We start from the raw sequence: 20,531 nt of genomic DNA, 5'->3' as shown, positions 1-20,531 counted from the left end.
CTACTCATTTCCATTGTGAGGGCTGAGGGCCAGCCAGTCCTCGAAGGCTAGTAGGTCTGGCTGTGTTTGTGTTGTAGTGAGAGGGTATGTGCCCCTCTGAGCAGCTGTCTGTCTGAAATGCAACCTTCCGATGCTTCCAGTTTTGGAGCAGGAGGTATGCATGGCATTTGCTGCATTTATAGACAGCACCAGTGATCTGGAGGTTGAGTTCACATCTCACCACAAATTATGAACTTTTATTCAATAAATGTGAAGATTTTTTGGCTGAAATGAAAGTTGATAAATCCCAACTGGTTCACTAATGGTCTTCAGCAAAGGAAGCCTGTTATCCTTACATGGTCTGGTCTACATTTGCCCCCAGTCTCTCACTCAATGTTTTTTGCCAGCTAAGGCTGGGCAGTAAATAACAGCCTGTTAATGTCACCCAGATCCTGAGAACAAATTTAAAAAGAGATCTGTTTTAAAGAAACCATGTTTTTCAGATGTCAGTGGTAAATGATGTGCATTGCAACAGTGCCACAGACCAGAGTGATGAGTTTGGTTCCCTTGTGCTATACAGCTGCAATCAGCCACTGTCATGGAGTGAGAGTGATTCACCATTCCTAGCTGCACTGGTTGAGCTGATCACTTTCTGAGCTGGTTGTCATGGGTTTAACCATTTTGGCCTGAGGAGAGTGGCGGAGTGGGGGTGGGGCAGCGTGCGGTGAAGGAGGATAAATTATTCACACTTAATTCCCACAATTTAACACTGGTTGAAAACCTGGACACTGGCAGTCTCTAATGGAAGGAAATGAGCAGTATAGCCAGTAATCAGGACCATATGTGAAATTGGGGAGCCTGTGGTTTGTTACTTTGACTAGGGGTTCTCAACCTTGCTTCTGAGGCCCCCAACCCCTATTATAAAAATTCCATAGACCCCTCTAACAAGTATTTTTCTACATAAAAATTAGTTACGCAATTAAAGAGCGAGCACAGATACAATGGGCTGGTTGTCTTCCATGACTCTATGAAAGATGGATGATCCATCGCTTTCGTATAGTCTGAGTATAAATTGTATCATCCTTCAAACTCACCTGGAAGAAAGACTCCCTCAGTACTTCATTTAACAATATCATGACTCCATTTATAAAGAGCAGGTATATAATTTTGCTACAAGTGCACAGAAGCCCCATCCCAGCCCACCAGTTATCGCAATAAAATATGAGCTTATAACCCAGAAACACAACAAAAATATTGGCATTATTTAGTGCTAGTCTGGAACGTTCTCCATACAAGTACAAATCTCCAGCAACATTAGATCTAAACAACTGACTTTATGTTTAGATATTTAGAATATATATGTTGAGAAAGATAATTGATCTACAGCACAGTCATTTAAACATCTGTATAGTTTCAAATTCCTAAAAGTTCATAAGTGTTACTTACAAATCTGTTAGAAGCAAATCAATGTGTTGAGAGGTTTGACTGTCTTTAATAAATTCACTCATCTTGGTAAACATAACTGGATCCCAGTATAAAGCTAACGGGACACATTGTGTATGAGTAATCTGCAACTTTAAAATGGTCGATAACTACCATATCGCTATTAAATCATCATTCCCAGTTAAATAAATCTTTAAATCCCCACACTTTGTAGCAGTCTCCCAATGATGCATTGGGATTCACTTCACGCATCTGAACAGCTGCTCAAACACTGAATCTCTCAATTTTGGTGTTATATTTGTGAACTAAGTGGGGCGATGCAAAAGTAGGATTGACCATTCATCGAGGGGTTTATGGTTTCAAAACAGAAAATTTTGTTTACTATTTTCAGCCTGTCGCTTATTTAACCAGGACTCAATGTTCATAATATCAAGAAATGTGATGCCATTATTTCAGATGAGACATATTTTTGCATAGGCTGCACCTCCAGAGAGTGATCAAAGATCACAGTCCAATGTCTGTCAAACTGTCCCATAAAATCATTGCCCCTAATATCACAATCCTATTTAAAGGCAGCCTGCATTAATTTAGTATGCAGAATTACAATGAAATGTGTTGCAAAAACACGGAAACAATGATTACAGCATGTGACAGAGTAAAATGCTTGGTGATTTCCTTTGCATCATTCTGACGTTGAACTTAGCTGTAAGTCAGGAAATGGAAGGGAGGGAGGAACTCAAAATGACAGTCACCAGGGAAGTGGTACTGAACAAATTGTTGGAGCTGCGGGCTGACAAGTCCCCGGTCCCGATGGACTTCATCCTAGGGTCTCAAAAGAAGCGGCTAGTGAGATAGTTGATGTGTTAGTTTTAATTTTCCAAACTTCCCTAGATTCAGGGAAGGTTCCGTTCGACAGAAAGCAGGAAACTACAGGCCAGTTAGCTTAACATCTGTCTTAGGGAAAATGTTAGAAGCTATTATTAAAGATGTTATAGCAGGGCATTTACAAAAATCCAAGGTAATTGGACAGAGTCAATATGGTTTTGTGAAAGGGAAATCATGTTCAACCAATTTATTGGAGTTCTTTGAGGGAGTTACATGTACTGTGGATAAAGGGGAACCGGTCGATGTATTGTACTTAGATTTCCAGAAGGCATTTGATAAGGTGCCACATCAAAGGTTATTTCAGAAAATAAAAGCTCATGATGTAGGGGGTAACATATTGGCATGGATAGAAGATTGGCTAGCTAACAGGAAACAGACTAGGCATACTACCCATTGGTCATTTTCTGGTTGACAGGATGTAATGAGTGGTGTGCCACAGGGATCTGTGCTGGGACCTCAACTTTTTACAATTTATATAAATTACTTAGATGAAGGGACCAAAGGTATGGTTGCTAAATTTGCTGATGAGACAAAGATGGGTAGGAAAGTAAGCTGTGAAGAGGACATAAGGGGGCTACAAAGGGATATAGATAGGTTAAGTGAGTGGGCAAAGACCTAGCAAATAGAGTAAACATAGAAATATAGAAAATAGGAGCAGGAGTAGGCCATTCAGCCCTTCGAACCTGCTCCGCCATTCATTAAGATTATGGCTGATCATCCAACTCAGTAGCCTGTTCCCACTTTCGCCCCATACCCTTTGATCCCTTTAGATCCAAGAACTATATCTAATTCCTTGAAAACATACAATGTTTTGGCCTCAACTGCTTTCTGTGGTAGCGAATTCCACAGGCTCACCACACTCTGGGTGAAGAAATTTCTCCTCATCTCAGTCCTGAAAGGTTTACCCCGTATCCTTAGACTGTGACCCCTGGTTCTGGACTCCCCCACCATCGGGAACATCCTTCCTGCATCTACCCTGTCAAGTCCTGTCAGAATTTTATAGGTTTCTATGAGATTCCCCCCTCACTCTTCTGAACTCCAGCGAACATAATCTGAACCGCCTCAATCTCTCCTCATACGTCAGTCCTGCCATCCCAGGAATCAGTCTGGTAAACCTTCGCTGCACTCCTTCTATAGCAAGAGCATCCTTCCTCAGATAAGGAGACCAAAATTGCACGCAATATTCCAGGTGTGGCCTCACCAAGGCCCTGTATAATTGCAGCAAGACATCCCTGCTGTTATCGAATCCCCTCGCTATGAAGGCCAACATACCATTTGCCTTTTTTACCGCCTGTTGCACCTGCATGCTCACCTTCAGCGACTGGTGTACAAGAACACCCAGGTCTCGCTGCATATTCCCCTCTCTCAGTTAATAGCTGTTCAGATAATCTGCCTTCCTGTTTTTGCTACCCAAGTAGATAACCTCACATTTATCCACATTATACTGCATCTTCCATGCATTAGCCCACTCACTCAACTTGTCCAAATCACCCTGAAGCCTCTCTGCATCCTCCTCACAACTCACCCTTCCACCCAGTTTTGTATCATCTGCAAATTTATTTATTTTTTTATTTAGAGATACAGCACTGAAACAGGCCCTTCGGCCCACCGAGTCTGTACCGACCAACAACCACCCATTTTATACTAATCTTACATTAATTCCATATTCCTACCACATCCCCACCTTCTCTCAATTCCCCTACCACCTATCTATACAAGGGGCCATTTATAATTGCCAATTTACCTATCAACCTGCAAGACTTTGGCTGTGGGAGGAAACTGGAGTACCCGGCAAACCCATGCGGTCACAGGGAGAACTTGCAAACTCCGCACAGGCAGTACCCAGAATCGAACCCGGGTCGCTGGAGCTGTGAGGCTTTTTTAAAATTCATTTATGGGATGTGGGCATCACTGGCTATGCCAGCATTTATTGCTCATCCCTAATTGCCCTTGAGAAGGTGGTGGTGAGCTGCCTTCTTGAACCGCTGCAGTCCATTTGGGGTAGGTAGACCCACAGTGGTGTTAGGAAGGCAGTTCCAGGATTTTGACCCAGCAACAGTGAAGGAACGGCGATATAGTTCCAATTCAGGATTGTGTGTGACCTGGAGGGGAACTTGCAGGTGATGGTGTTCCCATGTATTTGCTGCCCTTGTCCTTCTAGTTGGTAGAGGTCGTGGGTTTGGAAGGTGCTGTCTAAGGAGCCTTGGTGCATTGCTGCAGTGCATCTTGTAGATGGTACACACTGCTGCCACTGTGCGTCGGTGGTGGAGGGAGTGAATGTTTGTAGATGGGGTGCCAATCAAGCGGGCTGCTTTGTCCTGGATGGTGTCGAGCTTCTTGAGTGTTGGAGCTGCACCCATCCAAACAAGTGGAGAGTATTCCATCACAATCCTGACTTGTGCCTTGTAGATGGTGGACAGGCTTTGGGGAGTCAGGAGGTGAGTTACTCGTCTCAGGATTCCTAGCCTCTGACCTGCTCTTGTAACCACGGTATTTGGTGCTAACCACTGTGCCGCTGTGGCCCTGTTTGATTCTGGCCCTTGATTTCTCTGCCTATCACTTCTCTCATTCCCCTGACTGTCTTTTGTTCTTGTCTTTGATGCCCCCTCCTCTGACTCCTTGTAAAGGTTCCCATCCCCCTGCCATTTTAGTTTAAACCCTCCTCAACCACTCTAGCATATACTCCCCCTAGGACATTAGTCCCGGTCCTGCCCAGGCGTAACCCGTCCAGTTTGTACTGGTCCACCCTCCCCCGTTACACCATCTCTTCAATACATATTCATCCGATATATCCTGCTGTTTCTGTTATGACTAGCACGTGGCACTAGTAGTAATCCTGAGATCACGACCTTTGAGGTCCTACTTTTCAACTTATTTCCTAGCTCCCTATATTCTGCTTTTAAGACCTCATCCTTTTTTTTTACCTACGTCGTTTGTACCAATGTGTAGCATGCCCACTGTCTGTTCACCCTCCCCCTTCAGAATGTCCTGTAACCGCTCTGAGGTATCCTTGACCCTAACACCAGGGAGGCAACATACCATCCTGGAGTCTCGTTTGCAGCCACAGAAATTCCTATGTATTCCCCTTACAATTGAATCCCCTATAACTACTGCATTCCCACACTTTTTACTCCTCCCCTATACAGCAGATCCAACCGTGGTGCAACGAATTGGGCTGTTGCTGCTTTCCCCCGAAAGGCCATTTCCCCCCCCCAACAGTATCCAAAGCAGTATATCTGTTTTGCAGGGGAATAGCCACAGGAGATTCCTGGATTGCCTGCCTAGTCCTCTTGCTCTGCCTGGTGGTCACCCATTCCCCTCCTGCCTGTGGGGTCTGAGCCTGCAGTGTGACCACCTCTCTATACGTGCTATCCACGATACTCTCTGCCTCGTGGATGCTCCACATTATCCCCAGCTGCCGCTCCAGCTCCGAAACCCGGGCTTCCAGGAGTTGCAGCTCGAGACACTTCCAGCACACATGCTGAGGGGAGAATTGATAGGGCTTTCTTCTCTCTCGTGTGCTGAAAGCCACTCTGACCTGCCAGAAGTGAGGTTTGTCTGGCAGCCTGTCCACCACAGTGACTGGAGATCAGCACAACCCAATATCCCTTCGCCTCAAGAGTGCGACAGACGGCACTTCTACAAACAACAAAGAAAAAAGAACAGTACAGCACAGGAACAGGCCATTCAGCCCTCCAAGCCTGCGCCGATCTTGATGCCTGCCTAAACTAAAACCTTCTGCACTTCCGGGGATCGTATCCCTCTATTCCCATCCTATTCATGTATTTGTCAAGATGCCTCTTAAACGTCGCTATCGTACCTGCTTCCACCACCTCCCCCGGCAGCAAGTTCCAGGCACTCACCACCCTCTGTAAAGAACTTGCCTCGCACATCCCCTCTAAACTTTGTCCCTCACCTTAAACCTATGTCCCCTAGTAACTGACTCTTCCACCCTGGGAAAAAGCTTCTGACTATCCACTCTGTCCATGCCGCTCATAACTTTGTAAACCTCTTATCATGTCACCCCTCCACCTCCGTCGTTCCAGTGAAAACAATCCGAGTTTTTCCAACCTCTCCTCATAGCTAATGCCCTCCAGACCAGGCAACATCCTGGTAAACCTCTTCTGTACCCTCTCCAAAGCCTCCACGACCTTCTGGTAGTGTGGCGACCAGAATTGCACGCAGTATTCTAAGTGTGGCCTAACTAAAGTTCTGTACAGCTGCAGCATGACTTGCCAATTTTTATACTCTATGCCCCGACCGATGAAGGCAAGCATGCCTTATGCCTTCTTGACTACCTTATCCACCTGCGTTGCCACTTTCAGTGACCTGTGGACTTGTACGCCCAGATCTCTCTGCCTGTCAATACTCCTAAGGGTTCTGCCATTTACTGTATACTTCCCACCTGCATCGATCTTCCAAAATGCATTACCTCACGTTTGTCCGGATTAAACTCCATCTGCCATTTCTCCGTCCAAGTCTCCAACCAATCTATATCCTGCTGTATCCTCTGACAATCCTCATCACTATCCGCAACTCCACCAACCTTTGTGTCGTCCGCAAACTTACTAATCAGACCAGCTACATTTTCCTCCAAATCATTTATATATACTACAAACAGCAAAGATCCCAGCACTGATCCCTGCAGAACACCACTAGTCACATCCCTCCATTCAGAAAAGCACCCTTCCACTGCTACCCTCTGTCTTCTATGACTAAGCCAGTTCTGTATTCATCTTGCCAGCTCACCTCTGATCCCGTGTGACTTCACCTTTTGTACCAGTCTGCCATGCGGGACCTTGTCAAAGGCTTTACTGAAGTCCATATGGATAACATCCACTGCCCTTCCTTCATCAATCATCTTTGTCACTTCCTCAAAAAACTCAATCAAGTTAGTGAGACACGACCTCTCCTTCACTAAACCATGCTGCCTCTCGCTAATAAGTTTGTTTGTTTCCAAATGGGAGTAAATCCTGTCCCGAAGAATCCTCTCTAATAATTTCCCTACCACTGATGTAAGGCTGACCGGCCTATAATTTCCTGGATTATCCTTGCTACCCTTCTTAAACAAAGGAACAACATTGGCTATTCTCCAGTCCTCTGGACCTCACCTGTGGACAATGAAGATGCAAAGATTTCTGTCAAGGCCCCAGCAATTTCTTCCCTTGCGCTCTTAGTATTCTGGGGTAGATCCCATCAGGCCCTGGGTACCTTAATGCTTTGCAAGACACCCAACACCACCTTCTTTTTGATAATGAGATGGCTGAGACTATCTACACTCCCTTCCCTCGGCTCATCATCCACTTCTACTCATCAACATTCCACCAGTGCAATTTTCTCGACTACATCTAGCAGCCCCACGCAGGGGCTCCGGTGACGTGGTGGTCCCACATGGGTGAGAGGTGCAATATAAATGCAAGTCTTCTCTTTTTCCCCTCACAGGTCCAAACAAACACCAAAGTGCTGTCACCTGCCTGCAGTTCATCCAGAAGTTTGTGGTCACCAGCTCAGACGATGGGACTGTGAAACTATGGGATCTTAAAACGGGCGAATTCATTCGTAACCTGGTTGCGCTGGAGAGTGGCGGCAGTGGTGGTGTTGTGTGGCGACTCAGAGCGTCCAAAACAAAACTCATTTGTGCGGTGGGCAGTCGGAATGGGACAGAGGAAACCAAGCTGCTGGTCCTTGATTTTGATGTGGACATGAAATGAGACTGGTATGGCGGAGAGGTGTACCGCCACGCGTGTCTGATTGCTCACCGGGCCTAGCACGGGCAGCAAACTGCAATCAAACATCATGCTGTCCATTCCAATTTGCCAAAGAAGACTTGACGTTACAGGAAAATCGGAGGGGGATCGGCAGAGAGCTCGCGAGCAGGGAGGAGAGAGGGCTGCCTTTTCAACTCTGCAGCACTCGATGAGCCCAGAGCGATTTGGGACAGATTTAAAGCACCTTACAACTGAGCCATCACAGGGGCATCCATCTCTGCCGATGACTAGACACTTGGAGACACTTTAAAAAGACTTGCCAAAATTATTAGTAACAGAAACTTGTATATAAAATGGTTATATCTGTATATTATATAAAAGTGTATCTATGTGGATGAATGAGATGAAGCATCCTTAACTACATGTCTATATGTTGAAATTGTGTAATGGGGAAAACTAATCTACGTGTGTGTGTGTGTGTGTGTGTGTGTGTGTGTGAGAGAGAGAGAGGATGGTGCTAAATGGTAGTGTGTGCGTGCTTGCGTGTCAGGGTTTTCACTGTCATGAGGCTACACAAACACCCCCTTGTATATTGTATAAAACGTATGGGGTTTTTTGGGGTTGAAACGACAGCATTAAGCTGTAAATGCTGAGCTTTTTTTTAAAAAAAACAATAAAATAATTGAAGTACAGACTGGTTTGTGCACCAAAGCAACCAACTTCACATGGCAGAAATAAGATCGTAAGCATCAAGAGTGTCCATATGGCCTTTCGCGCCTTTTCCATCTTTCAATAAGATCATGGCTGATTACCTCAGCTACACCTTTTAGCAGTATCCCCATATTCCTTCATTCCCTTAGCATCTCAAAATCTATCAATCTCTGTCTTGAATATACTCAACAAGGGAGCATCCACAGCTCTTTGGGGTAGAGAATTCCAAAGATTCACAACCCTTTGTGTGAAGACATTTCTGCTCATCTCAGTCCTAAATGGCAGACTCCTTATTCTGAGACTGAGTTCTAAACTCCCCAGCCAGGAGAAACAACTCCTAGCAACTACCCTATCAAGCCCCTTAAGAATTTTTTGTTTCAAAAATCACCTCTCATTCTTCAAAACTCAGGAATATAGGCCTAGTCTGCTCAATCTCTCCTCATAGGATAATCCCCTCATCCCAAGAATCAGCCTAGAAAGCCTTCATTGCACTCCCTCTCAGAAAAGTATACCCTTCCTGAGGAGGCCAAAACTGTACACAGTACGCCAGGTGTATATAAATAAGGCCTTATATAATTGCAGTAAGACTTCTTGACCCTTGTACTCCAATCCCTTTTGTAATAAAGGCTAACCTACAATTTTCTTGCTGTTAACTGCATGTTAACTGATTTGTGTATAAGGGTACTCGGGCCCCTCTGAATACCAACATTTCCCATAGTGAACTAGCCAGAAATATACAAACAGATTGTAAGAGCTTTTATAGGCATATTATACTTATATTTATTATAAGTGGAAGGTCTGATCGGCTAAACTGCATTTACTTTAATGCAAGAAGCCTTAAAGGTAAGGCAGATGAACTCAGAGCATGGATTGGTACATGGGATTGTGATATTGTAGCTATTACGGAAACGTGGTTGAGGGATGGGCAGGACTGGCAGCTCAATGTTCCGGGGTGCCGATCTTTCCGGCGTGACAGAGGTGGAGGTAAGAGAGGAGGGGGAGTTGCACTATTGATTAGGGAGGACATCATGGCAGTACTTAGCGAGGATATCCCGGGGGGAACGTCCAGCGAGGCCATATGGGTAGAACTTAGAAATAAGAAAGGGGTGATCACTTTGATGGGATTATACTACAGGCCCCCCAATAGCCAGAGGAAAGTGGAGGAGCATATATGTAGGGAAATCACAGATAGGTGTAGGAATTATAGGGTTGTAATAGGTGATTTTAACTTCCCTAATATTGACTGGGACTGCCTTAGTGCTAAGGGATCAGATGGGGAAGAATTTGTTAAGTGTGTCCAGGATAGTTTTCTGAAGCAGTATGTGCCCTACTAGAGATGGGGCAACACTCGACCTCCTCTTAGGAAATGAGGATGGGCAGGTGGTTGATGTATCGATGGGGGAGCATTTTGGGACCAGTGACCATAACTCTATTAGCTTCAAGATAGTTATGGAAAAGGATAGGACTGGTCCTCAGGTTGATGTTCTAAATTGGGGGAAGGCTAATTTCGATGGCATCAGACAGGAACTCTCAAAATAAAAGCAAAATACTGCGGATGCTGGAAATCTGAAATAAAAACAAGAAATGCTGGAACCATTCAGCAGGTCTGGCAGCATCTGTGGAAAGAGAAGCAGAGTTAACGTTTCGGGTCAGTGACCCTTCTTCGGAACTCTCAAAAGTTGAATGGGAGAGGCTGTTCACAGGTAAAGGGAAGTCTGGCAAGTGGGAGGCTTTTACAAGTGAGATCGGAAGAGTTCAGGGCCGGCATGTTCCTGTTAGATGGAAGGGCAAGGCTGGCAAGTTTAGGGAACCTTGGTTGACGAGGGATATTGAGGGTCCGGTCAGGACAAAGAAGGAGGCATATGTCAGGTATAGGCAGCAGGGATCATGGGAGTCCCTCGAGGAATATAGGGGATGTAGGAGTACACTTAAGGAAATTAAGAGGGTGAAAAGAGGTCATGAGATTTCCCTAGCAGGTAAGATAAAGGAGAATCCTAAAAGATCCTATAAATATATTGAGAGTAAAAGGGTAGCGAGGGAGAGAGTAGCTCCCTTAAGGATCATTGTGGTAATCTATGTGTGGAGCCATGGGAAATGGGTGAGGTTTTAAATGAATACTTCTCGTCCGTATTTACCGTGGAGAAGGTCATGGAAGCTAGTGAGTTCAAGGGAGGGAACAGCGATATCCTGGAGCATATCAACATTACAAAGGAGGAGGTGTTGGAGGTTTTGAAACGCGTTAAGGTTGATAAATCCCCAGGGCCTGACCAGGTGTATCTTAGGATGCTATGGGAAGCAAGGGAGGAGATTGCTAAGGCCCTGGCAGAGATTTTTATATCATCGTTAGCCACTGCTGAGGTACCGGAAGACTGGAGGATAGCTAATGTGCCTTTATTTAAGAAGGGCAGAAGGGATAAGCCAGGGAACTAACTACAGGCCAGTGAGCCTTGCATCAGTGGTGGGAAAGTTATTGGAAGGGATTCTGAGAGACAGGATTTATATACATTTGGAAAGGCAAGGTCTGATTAGGGATAGTCAGCATAACTTTGTGCATGGGAAATCATGTCTCACGAATTTGATTGAGTTTTTCGAAGAGATGACCAAGAGGATTGACGAGGGCAGGGCGATGGACGTTGTCTACATGGACTTTAGCAAGGCCTTTGACAAGGTCCCGCATGGTAGGCTGGTCCAGAAGGTTCAAACACATGGGATCCAGGGTGAGTTAGCAAATTGGATACAAAATTGGCTTGGTGATAGGAGGCAGAGGGTGGTAGTGGAGGGTTGTTTTTCCGATTGGAGGCAGGTGACCAGTGGTGTGCCACAGGGATCGGTGCTGGGCCCGCTGTTGTTTGTCATATATATTAATGACTTGGATGTGAATGTAAGGGGCATGATTAAGTTTGCAGATGACACCAAAATTGGTGGTATAGTGGACAGTGAAGAAGGTTGTCTCAGGTTACAACAGGATATAGATCAACTGGGAAAGTGGGCAAGGGATTGGCAAATGGAATTTAACGCAGACAAGTGCGAAGTTAAACCAGGGCAGGACATATACAGTGAATGGCAGGGCCCTAGGGAGTGTTGTTGAGCAGAGAGACCTTTGGGTACATAGTTCCCTGAAAGTGGCAACACAGACAGGGTGGTGAAGAAGGCGTATGGCATGCTTGCCTTCATTGGTTGAGGCATTGAGTACAAGAGTTGGGACGTCATGTTACAGTTGTACATAACGTTGGTTAGGCTGCATTTGGAGTACTGTGTCCAGTTTTGGTCGCCGCACTACAGGAAAGATGTGATTAAGCTAGAGAGGGTGCAGAACAGATTCACAAGGATGTTGCCTGGTTTGCAGGGCTTGAGTTTTAAAGAGAGATTAGATAGGCTGGGTCTGTTTTCCATGGAGCGAAGGAGGCTGAGAGGGGACAGGATAGAGGTATATAAAATTATGAGAGGCATAGATAGGGTAGATAGCCAGAGTTTGTTTTCCATGGTAGGGGTGAGTAAAACTAGAGGGCATAGATTTAAGGTGAGAGGGAGGAGGTTTAAAGGGGATCAAAGGGGTAAATTTTTCACACAAAGGATAGTGGGTACCTGGAATGAGCTGCCTGAGGAGGTGATGGAGGCAGGAACAGTAGCAACATTTAAGAGGCATCTGGACAGGTACTTGAATGAGCAAGGCATAGAGGGATATGGAATTATTGCAGGCAGGTGGGATTAAAATAGATAGGCATTATTGTCGGCATGGACGCGGTGGGCCGAAGGTCCTCTTTCTATGCCGTACAACTCTTTGACTATTAAAAGGAAGAGAGTAGCTAAAGTAAAGATTGGTCCCGTAGAAACAAATACAGGAGAAATTATCATGGGAAATGAGGAAAGGCAGAGGCATTAAATAAATATTTTGTGTGTGTCTTCACAGTAGAAGACACAAGTTCCATACCAGAATTGGACAGTAACTTAGGGGCTAAAAAGTGAGGAAATTCATAGCAGAGAAAAAGTAATGGCAAATCTTAAGCAACTAAAATCTAACATGCTACACACCAGGGTTCTAAAAGGTAGTGGATGTGCTAGCTATGTTTTTCCCAAATTCCTTAGATTTGGGAATGGTCCCATCAGATTGGAAGTTGGCAAATGTTACACCGCTTTTCAAGAGAAGAGGCAGAGAGAAAACTGAACTGTAGGCCAATTTGCCTAATATCAGTTGTTGGGAAAATGCTGGAAACTATTAAGGAAATCTTAACAATGCACTTAGAAAAGCACAGTATGATCAGAACAAGTCAACACTGTTTTACTGAAGGGAAATCCTGTTTAACAAATTTGTTATAGTTTTTTGAGGATGTAACTAGTATGGGAGATAAAGGGGAACCAGTAGATGTAGTGTAGCTGGATTTGCAAAAGACATTCGATAAGGTGCCACACAAAAGGTTAATAGGCAAGATGAGGGCTCATGGAGTTTGGGGTAATATATTAGTGTGGATAGAGAATTGGTTAACAGGAAGCAGTGTGGGCATAATCGGGGCATTTTCAAGTTGGCAGGCAGTAAGTAGTGGAGTGCTGCAAGGATCAATGCTGGGGCTGCAGCTATTTACAATCTATATTAATGACTTAGATGAGTAGACAGAGTAATGTATCTAAGTTTGCTGATGATACAAAGGAGGTGGAAAGGTAAGATGTGGAGAGGACATAGGCTGCAAAGAGATGTAGACAGGTTAAGGAGTGGGCAGTAAGATGGCAGATGGAGTATAATGTAGGGAAGTGTGATGTTATTCACGGAGCGTAAGAATAGAAAAGCAGAATTTTTTTTAAAGGTATGAAACTTGAGTGTTGCCGTTCGGAGAGACTTGTATGTGCTTGTACAAGGAATGCAAATAGCATTCGGGTACAGCAAGCAATTAGGAAAGCAAATGGCATGTAGGCCTTTATTCAAGGGGATTGGAGTACAGGGATAAAGAAGTCTTGCTGCAATTGTGCATTGTTTTCATGAGACTACATCTGGAGTACTGTGTGCAGTTTTGGTCTCTGTATTTAAGAAAGGATCTACTCGCACTGGAGGCGGTGCAGTGAAGGTTCACTAGATTGGTCCCTGGGATGAGCAGGTTGTCTTATGATGAGATTTAAGGTGATTGGTAGAAGGATTAGAGGGGACGTGAGGAAAACCTTTTTCACCCAGAGGGTGGTGGATGTCTTTAATTCACTGCCTGGATCAGTGGTGGAGGCTGAAACACTCAACTCATACCTGGACATGCACCTGAAGTGCTATAACCTGCAAGGCTACAGACCAGGTGCTGGAAGGTGGGATTAGATTGGGTGGCTAGTTTTTTTGGCCGGCACAGACATGATGGGCTGAATGGCCTCCTCCACTAATTTTTCTATGGTTCTATGGAGAGGCTGATTGAATTGGGCCTATACTCTCTGGAGTTTAGAAGAATGAGAGGTGAGCTCATTGAAACATACAAGATACTGAAAGGGCTGGATAGGGTAGATAGTGAGAGATTGTTTCTGCTGGTCAGAGAATCTAAAAATTGGGGTACAGTCTCAGGATAAAGGCCCAATCATTTAAGACTGAGATGAGGAGAAATTACTTCTTTGGAATTCTCTACCCCAGTGGGTTGTAGATGCTCCATTGTTGAATACTAGATTGTGGAGAAGGGATCGAAATAGCAAAAAGGCCAGTCATACCTGGAGAGGGGGTTTACGCCATTTGGGGTTTTTTGTCAAGGATCAAAGTAGGGTCATGGCTCTTTTCTGGGGAGCAGTACAATCATTGGCTCAATCTTGATGTTTGAGCTGAATTGGAGACTGTGTTTAACTGGCTGGCACATACATGATGGGCTGAAAGGCCTCCTTCCATGATTGTCTATGATAGCCAGATTTTTGGTGTCCCAGGGAATCAAGGGATATGGCGAGTGGGCAGAAAAGTGGAGTTGAAGCCTAAGATCAGCCATGATCATGTTGAATGGTGGAGCAGGCTCGACAGGCCGGATGGTCCACTCCTGCTCCTATTTCTTGTGTTCTTGTCTCTCACCATTTGAACAAATATTCTGCTTTCTATTTTTCCTACTAAAGTGAATAACTTCACATTTTTTCACATTATATTGCATTGCCTCGTTCTTGCCCATTCACTTAACCTGTCCATATCTGCAGCTTTTGTGTTCTCGAGTTTACTTTCCCACCTAACTTTGTATTGTCGGTAAACGTGGATATGTTACATTCCATTCCCTCATCTCAGTCATAAATATAGCTGAGGCCCAAGTACTGATTCTTGCAGTACCCTGCTAGTTACAGCCTGTCAACCCAAAAATGCCATTTATTCCTTCTGTTTTCTTTCCATTAAATAATCCTCAATTCATGCAAATATATTTCCCCCAATTCCATGAGCCCTAATTTTGTGTCTTATTAAATACTTTTTGAAAATCCAAATACACTGCACCCACTATTTCCCCCTTATCCATCTTACTAGTTACAACCTCACAACAACTCTTAAAATGTTTAGCTAGATGGCACTGAGGTTCCAGATGTTTGTGTGCCACGGAAGTTACTCCTATTGAGACTATCTTTGCAGTACTGACCAGGGTCTTGGTCAAGTCTGAGAGCCTAGATCTGAGCTATGGATTGGTTCTACATAAAGTTTCTGTTGTTGAGAAGGGCTGGGGCCCATGGGACATTCATGGGAGAGAGGACTTGGTAAATCAGGAGTGGTGGTTTGATGACCCTAAACTTAGGTTTTAAAAGCCTGCAAACATGCAGTGTTCAGCTAAATTGATTCCCTCTGGGATTGTGATAGATAGAGAAAAGACCCAATTCTCTATTGGGTCAATAACAGGAGGTCATAGACTTAAAATTATTGGCAAACGTTCTAGAGGAGATAAAAAAAAATTCTCTAAATTGTTGGGATATGGAAGGTTGTAGCTGAAAAGGTGATGGAAGCTGATTCTAGAAATATTTTTAAAAGGGAGTTGGACAGGTACTTGATGAGGATCTTACAGGGTTATGGACAAGATGCAGGAGAAGGGACTAAGAACAACTGCTCTTTTAAAGAGCCAGCACAGACACGATGGGCCAACTGGTGGCCTTGTGTGTTGTAAGTTTCTATGAATACTAGATTGAGACATGAGTCTGTGCTGACTGTGGAGACCTCTGCTTTTAAGTTGCGAACTTGAAGTGGAAGGAGGGGGGTCTGTGGAAGAAGTACTAATGGATCCTCTCCTGTTCCTGCTGAGGTAGAGTGAGCAGCAGAGCCGTAGAGCAGAGGTCTGATCACTGGACTGGGTTTGTCAACACTGAAAAGTAGTAGCTGAAACCTTGCACAGTCGAGCACAGCCTCCACACTCTCTGTTCAAGCTAATGCATGGAAATGGGCTCCTTGGCTCAGGTACCTGGCATCAGTTTGCACCTGTCAGAGTGCATACCAGCAATAAAGCAGCACCTTTAGGAGACTGGTTGTGAGATGGAGAGGGGAAAGAAAGGTGAGCAACAAAGATTGAAAATGTACTCGGGCACCCAGAATGTCATGACTACAGAAGCTGAACTGGACCAGTCATACCAACGCTGTGGCGACAGAACAGGCCAGAAGGCTGGATATTCTGTGCTAACTGATTGTTCCCAGCCTCTCCAGTATCTACAGTATGGTGAGATACTCACCGTCAGCCATGACAATGCTCGATTAAGCTTGATCTCATCTTGATACATTTGATCTCAAGTAAAATAACAGCTGAAGTGAGAAAACAGTGGTCAGGTTCACAACATTAAAAGCAGCACCTCAACTATTTATGGCTTTTTCAAAAAAAACTAATGAAATGCTGGAATAAAAACAAGAAATGTTGGAACCACTCAGCAGGTCTGGTGGCATCTGTGGAAAGAGAAGCAGAGTTAACGTTTCAGGTCAGCGACCCTTCTTCAGAATGAAATGCTGGATTTTATAGCAGGAGCTGTTACCATCAGGTGAGCAATGTGTCCAGGAGTCTCTTGCTGTCTTCACCTGGTCTTATTGTAACAGGGTTTAATTTTAAATACACTGTGTTTTGAGCTCCCCTTTTTGTGAATCCGTGTTCACAGTTTCCATTTATCAGGCAAATAATTGAGCATAAACAGGCTTTCTTTGGTTTAAAGCAGAAAGATGAAATTTATTAAAACCTTAACTTAATTCTAATACGGTTCATGCTAGTGGATATACAAGGCATTCATGCTAGCATGCACATGCGATATAAACATGCAAGATAGGGACAGAAAAGAGTAGCAGAGATAAGTAGGACAGTGGGAGGCAATATCTTGTTACTGTTTCTCGAGCTCACTGTATTCCTTGATTGTAGTTATATTCTTGCGTTTCGTTGGGGTCCAGTAACTGTCTTAAAAATTTGTTCACATGGTAAACCTTTTTCTCCTTGAGTTTCACATGGTTTCAGTTCCCTGAGAGATAGGCAGCAGGCAGGCAGGAGATGTTCTTAATTCCAGGAGAATACATGGCGTTCTGCCTGGCAATTCCTTTGTCTGGGGGTTCAAATTCAAAAAGCTCCCAGGGTGCTCAGCAGGTTAGTCATGTGACTAGTTCCTTATATGGAACAGTCTCTTCACATCCCTTGTTGGAGGCTCAAATTTCTCTGCCCCAGCCAGCTAGCCATGTGACTAAAACTAGTCTGACCACTTCTGTGTATTGGAGAGCCACTGCAAAGTCTCCATTGTTTCAACATTATCTGTTACCATGGAAATGTCTTTCCAATCAGAGCTTGCAATTTTTAAAGTTTTAATGTTCATGTGGTGAAATAATGTGTGCCTCAGTCTTGGCAGGTGGGGATTTGCCTGACATCTCCATACCCAGGGGAATGAAATATGATTTGAAGAAAATGACATTTCATTACAGAGGTTGAGAGAAATATAAGATACAGAAAGAACACCATACATTTCTCTCATTCATTTTCATGCATTCACTACTCTTGAAGCTCATTAAAAATGGTCTGTTCTGGGGGTGGCGGCAGGGCTGCTTTAATTTCCTTTTTTTTTTCTCCAGGAGAGTTAATTGGGGAGCAGGTCTATCCTGAACTCCCTGATTCAATCAAAAACTTTTGGCTTTAAGGGATGAGTGGGTTCCTTTTCCTCTCACTGTGGGAAAGGAGTCTTTGTTACTGTCTACTTTGTTCACTGGGACACTCCTACCTGCAGGTATTTGTGGAGACTTAACTACATTTTCCAGTGACCCTTCGACTAGGTGAGGCATCACCCTCACAGTTTCTCTGCTGCCTAGAGGTCTCTCTTTGTCTCTGCAGGCTCCTGTAAATGCTGTTAGCAATTCTGGTGGGGTGTTTCTGGAGTCTGCATTTACATAGAAGGATGTGGGGTCCAACTTTTCACATTTTTCAGGGTTGGTTGATCAGACAGTAGGTATTTTCATCCGGGATTCTTCCCAGACTTTCTTTAACCTGCCCTCTGGGTCACTTTTTCCCTTTCTAAACTTTTGCCAGCCCCTTGTGCTTGCCCGTCCTGTTTTGTTCTCAACGGGGGTCCCTTACAGTTCACCAGCCCTCTTCTGGAGGGTCCTCCTAACACTGGTACAGGACTTCGGGGTGCAGGTTTCACTGTAGGTTGTGGTTTCCCCTCAACCTGGCACATGTGACAACTCCTGCAGTACTCCATCACATCTTTGTGGAGTTCTGGCCAGTCAAATTGCTGCCTTACGCAGGCTTTGGTTTTCCATATACTGGCATGTACAGTCACTGAAGTTTTGTGGGCCCTTCTTAATATTTCTCCCCGGTAACTCTGTGGCACCACTAACCGGTGAACTACCGTCCACTCCTTGCCCTCAGATCTGTGAGGAGAACTCCATTTCCTCATCAGTAACTCATTCTTTAAATAGTAGCAATCAGGGACTCCCTCTGCTTCACTTTCAGACTGGGCAGCCTGTGCTAACTCTCTCAATGCTGGGTCGGCTCGCTGAGCCTCAGCGAGCGAAAATCCATTTAATTCATTCCCTGGGTTTTCTAACTTTCCAAAGAAAGTCCTGGACAGGCAGACCTCATGGATGGGATACAGCTTTGAGTTACACTAGCGGCTGATGCACAGTCAAATATAGAAGAGAAACTGAGTCAGTTTGAAAGGCAGAGCAAATATAGACCTGTTAAGGCACAAGTGAAAAATGTAAGGCTGGATTGCATTTACTTTAATGCAAGGAGTCTTACTAGTAAGACAGATGAATTGAGGGCATTGATTAGCACATGGCATTATGATATTATTGCTATCACAGAGACATGGTTGAAGGAGGGGCAGGACTGGCAGCTCAATATTCCAGGGTATAGAATCTTCAGGCATGACAGAGGAGGGTGTAAAAGAGGAGGTGGCATTGCACTGTTGATCAAGGAGTCATGGAGGGATGACATCTTAGAATGTTCCTCAAATAAGGCCCTCTGGGTAGAACTTAAAAACAAAAAGGGGGCAATCACTTGGCTGGGAGTGTACTACAGGCCTCCAAACAGTCAGAGAGAGATAGAGGAGCAGGTATGTAGGCAAATCTCAGAGAGGTGTAAAAATAATATGGTAATAATAGTAGGGGATTTCAATTTCCCCAATATTAACTGGGATAGTCTTAGTGTAAAGGGCTTAAAAGGGGGCAGAATTCTTAAAATGCATACAGGAGAGCTTTTTGAGCCAGTACATAGAAAGCCCGACAAGATAAGGGGCGGTACTGGACCTAATCTTAGGGAATGAAGCTGGACAAGTGGTAGAAGTGTCAGTGGGGGAACATTTCAGGGATAGTGACCATAATAACTCTGTAAGATTTAAGGTAGTTACGGAAAAGGACAAAGATGGACCAGAAATAAAGGTACTGAATTGGGGGAAGGCTGATTTCAATATGATAAAACAGGATCTGGCCAAAGTGGACTGAGAGCAGCTACTTGTAGGAAAGTCTACATCAGACCAGTGGGAGTCATTCAAAGAGGAAATAGTGAGAGTTCAGAGCCAACATGTACCCGTTAAGGCAAAGGGTAGGACCAACAAGTCCAGGGAACCCTGGATGTCAAGGGATATAGAGGATTGGATCAGGAAAAAAAAGGAGGCCAATTGCAGAATCAGAGTGCTGAAAACAGCGGAGGCACTAGAGGAGTATAGAAAGTGTAGGGGGGTACTTAAAAAAGTAATTAGGAGCGATGAGGGGGCATGAAAAAACACTGCAGCACAGTGGTGCAGTGGTTAGCACCGCAACCTCACAGCTCCAGCGACCCGGGTTCGATTCTGGGTACTGCCTGTGCGGACTTTGCAAGTTCTGCAAGTTCAGGCTGTTAAGAAGGCATATGGTGTGTTAGTTTTTATTAGTAGGGGGATCGAGTTTCGGAGCCACGAGGTCATGCTGCAGCTGTACAAAACTCTGGTGAGACCGCACCTGGAGCATTGCGTGCAGTTCCGGTCACCGCATTATAGGAAGGATCTGAAAGCGATGGAAAGGGTGCAGAGGAGATTTACTAGGATGTTGCCTGGTATGGAGGGAAGGTCTTACGAGGAAAGGCTGAGGGACTTGAGGTTGTTTTCGTTGGAGAGAAGGAGGAGGAGAGGTGACTTAATAGAGACATATAAGATAATCAGAGGGTTAGATAGGGTGGATAGTGAGAGTCTTTTTCCTCGGATGGTGATGGCAAACACGAGGGGACATAGCTTTAAGTTGAGGGGTGATAGATATAGGACAGATGTCAGAGGTAGTTTCTTTACTCTGAGAGTCGTCGGGGTGTGGAACGCCCTGCCTGCAACAGTAGTAGCCTCGCCAACTTTAAGGGCATTTAAGTGGTCATTGGATAGACATATGGATGAAAATGGAATAGTGTAGGTCAGATG

General features: G+C 44.6%; 1 protein-coding gene across 2 annotated transcripts in view; it reads left to right on the top strand.

Moving 5' to 3' along the window:
- The window catches only part of LOC137371071 (F-box/WD repeat-containing protein 7-like), a 294,578-nt gene extending 285,871 nt beyond the window's left edge, over nt 1–8,707 (top strand). For both annotated transcript variants that reach the window (XM_068032971.1, XM_068032969.1), the window contains one exon: nt 7,750–8,707. In XM_068032971.1, the coding sequence (XP_067889072.1) occupies nt 7,750–8,018 (269 nt within the window). In that variant the 3' untranslated portion in view covers nt 8,019–8,707. The remainder of the gene's footprint in view (nt 1–7,749) is intronic.
- Nucleotides 8,708–20,531: the final 11,824 nt, after the last annotated feature.

Source organism: Heterodontus francisci, chromosome 6 (genome assembly GCF_036365525.1).
Source record: "Heterodontus francisci isolate sHetFra1 chromosome 6, sHetFra1.hap1, whole genome shotgun sequence".
NCBI lineage: Eukaryota > Metazoa > Chordata > Chondrichthyes > Heterodontiformes > Heterodontidae > Heterodontus > Heterodontus francisci.
The sequence above is the reverse complement of the archived record's forward strand: the minus strand, read 5'-3'. Positions and strand labels throughout refer to the sequence as shown.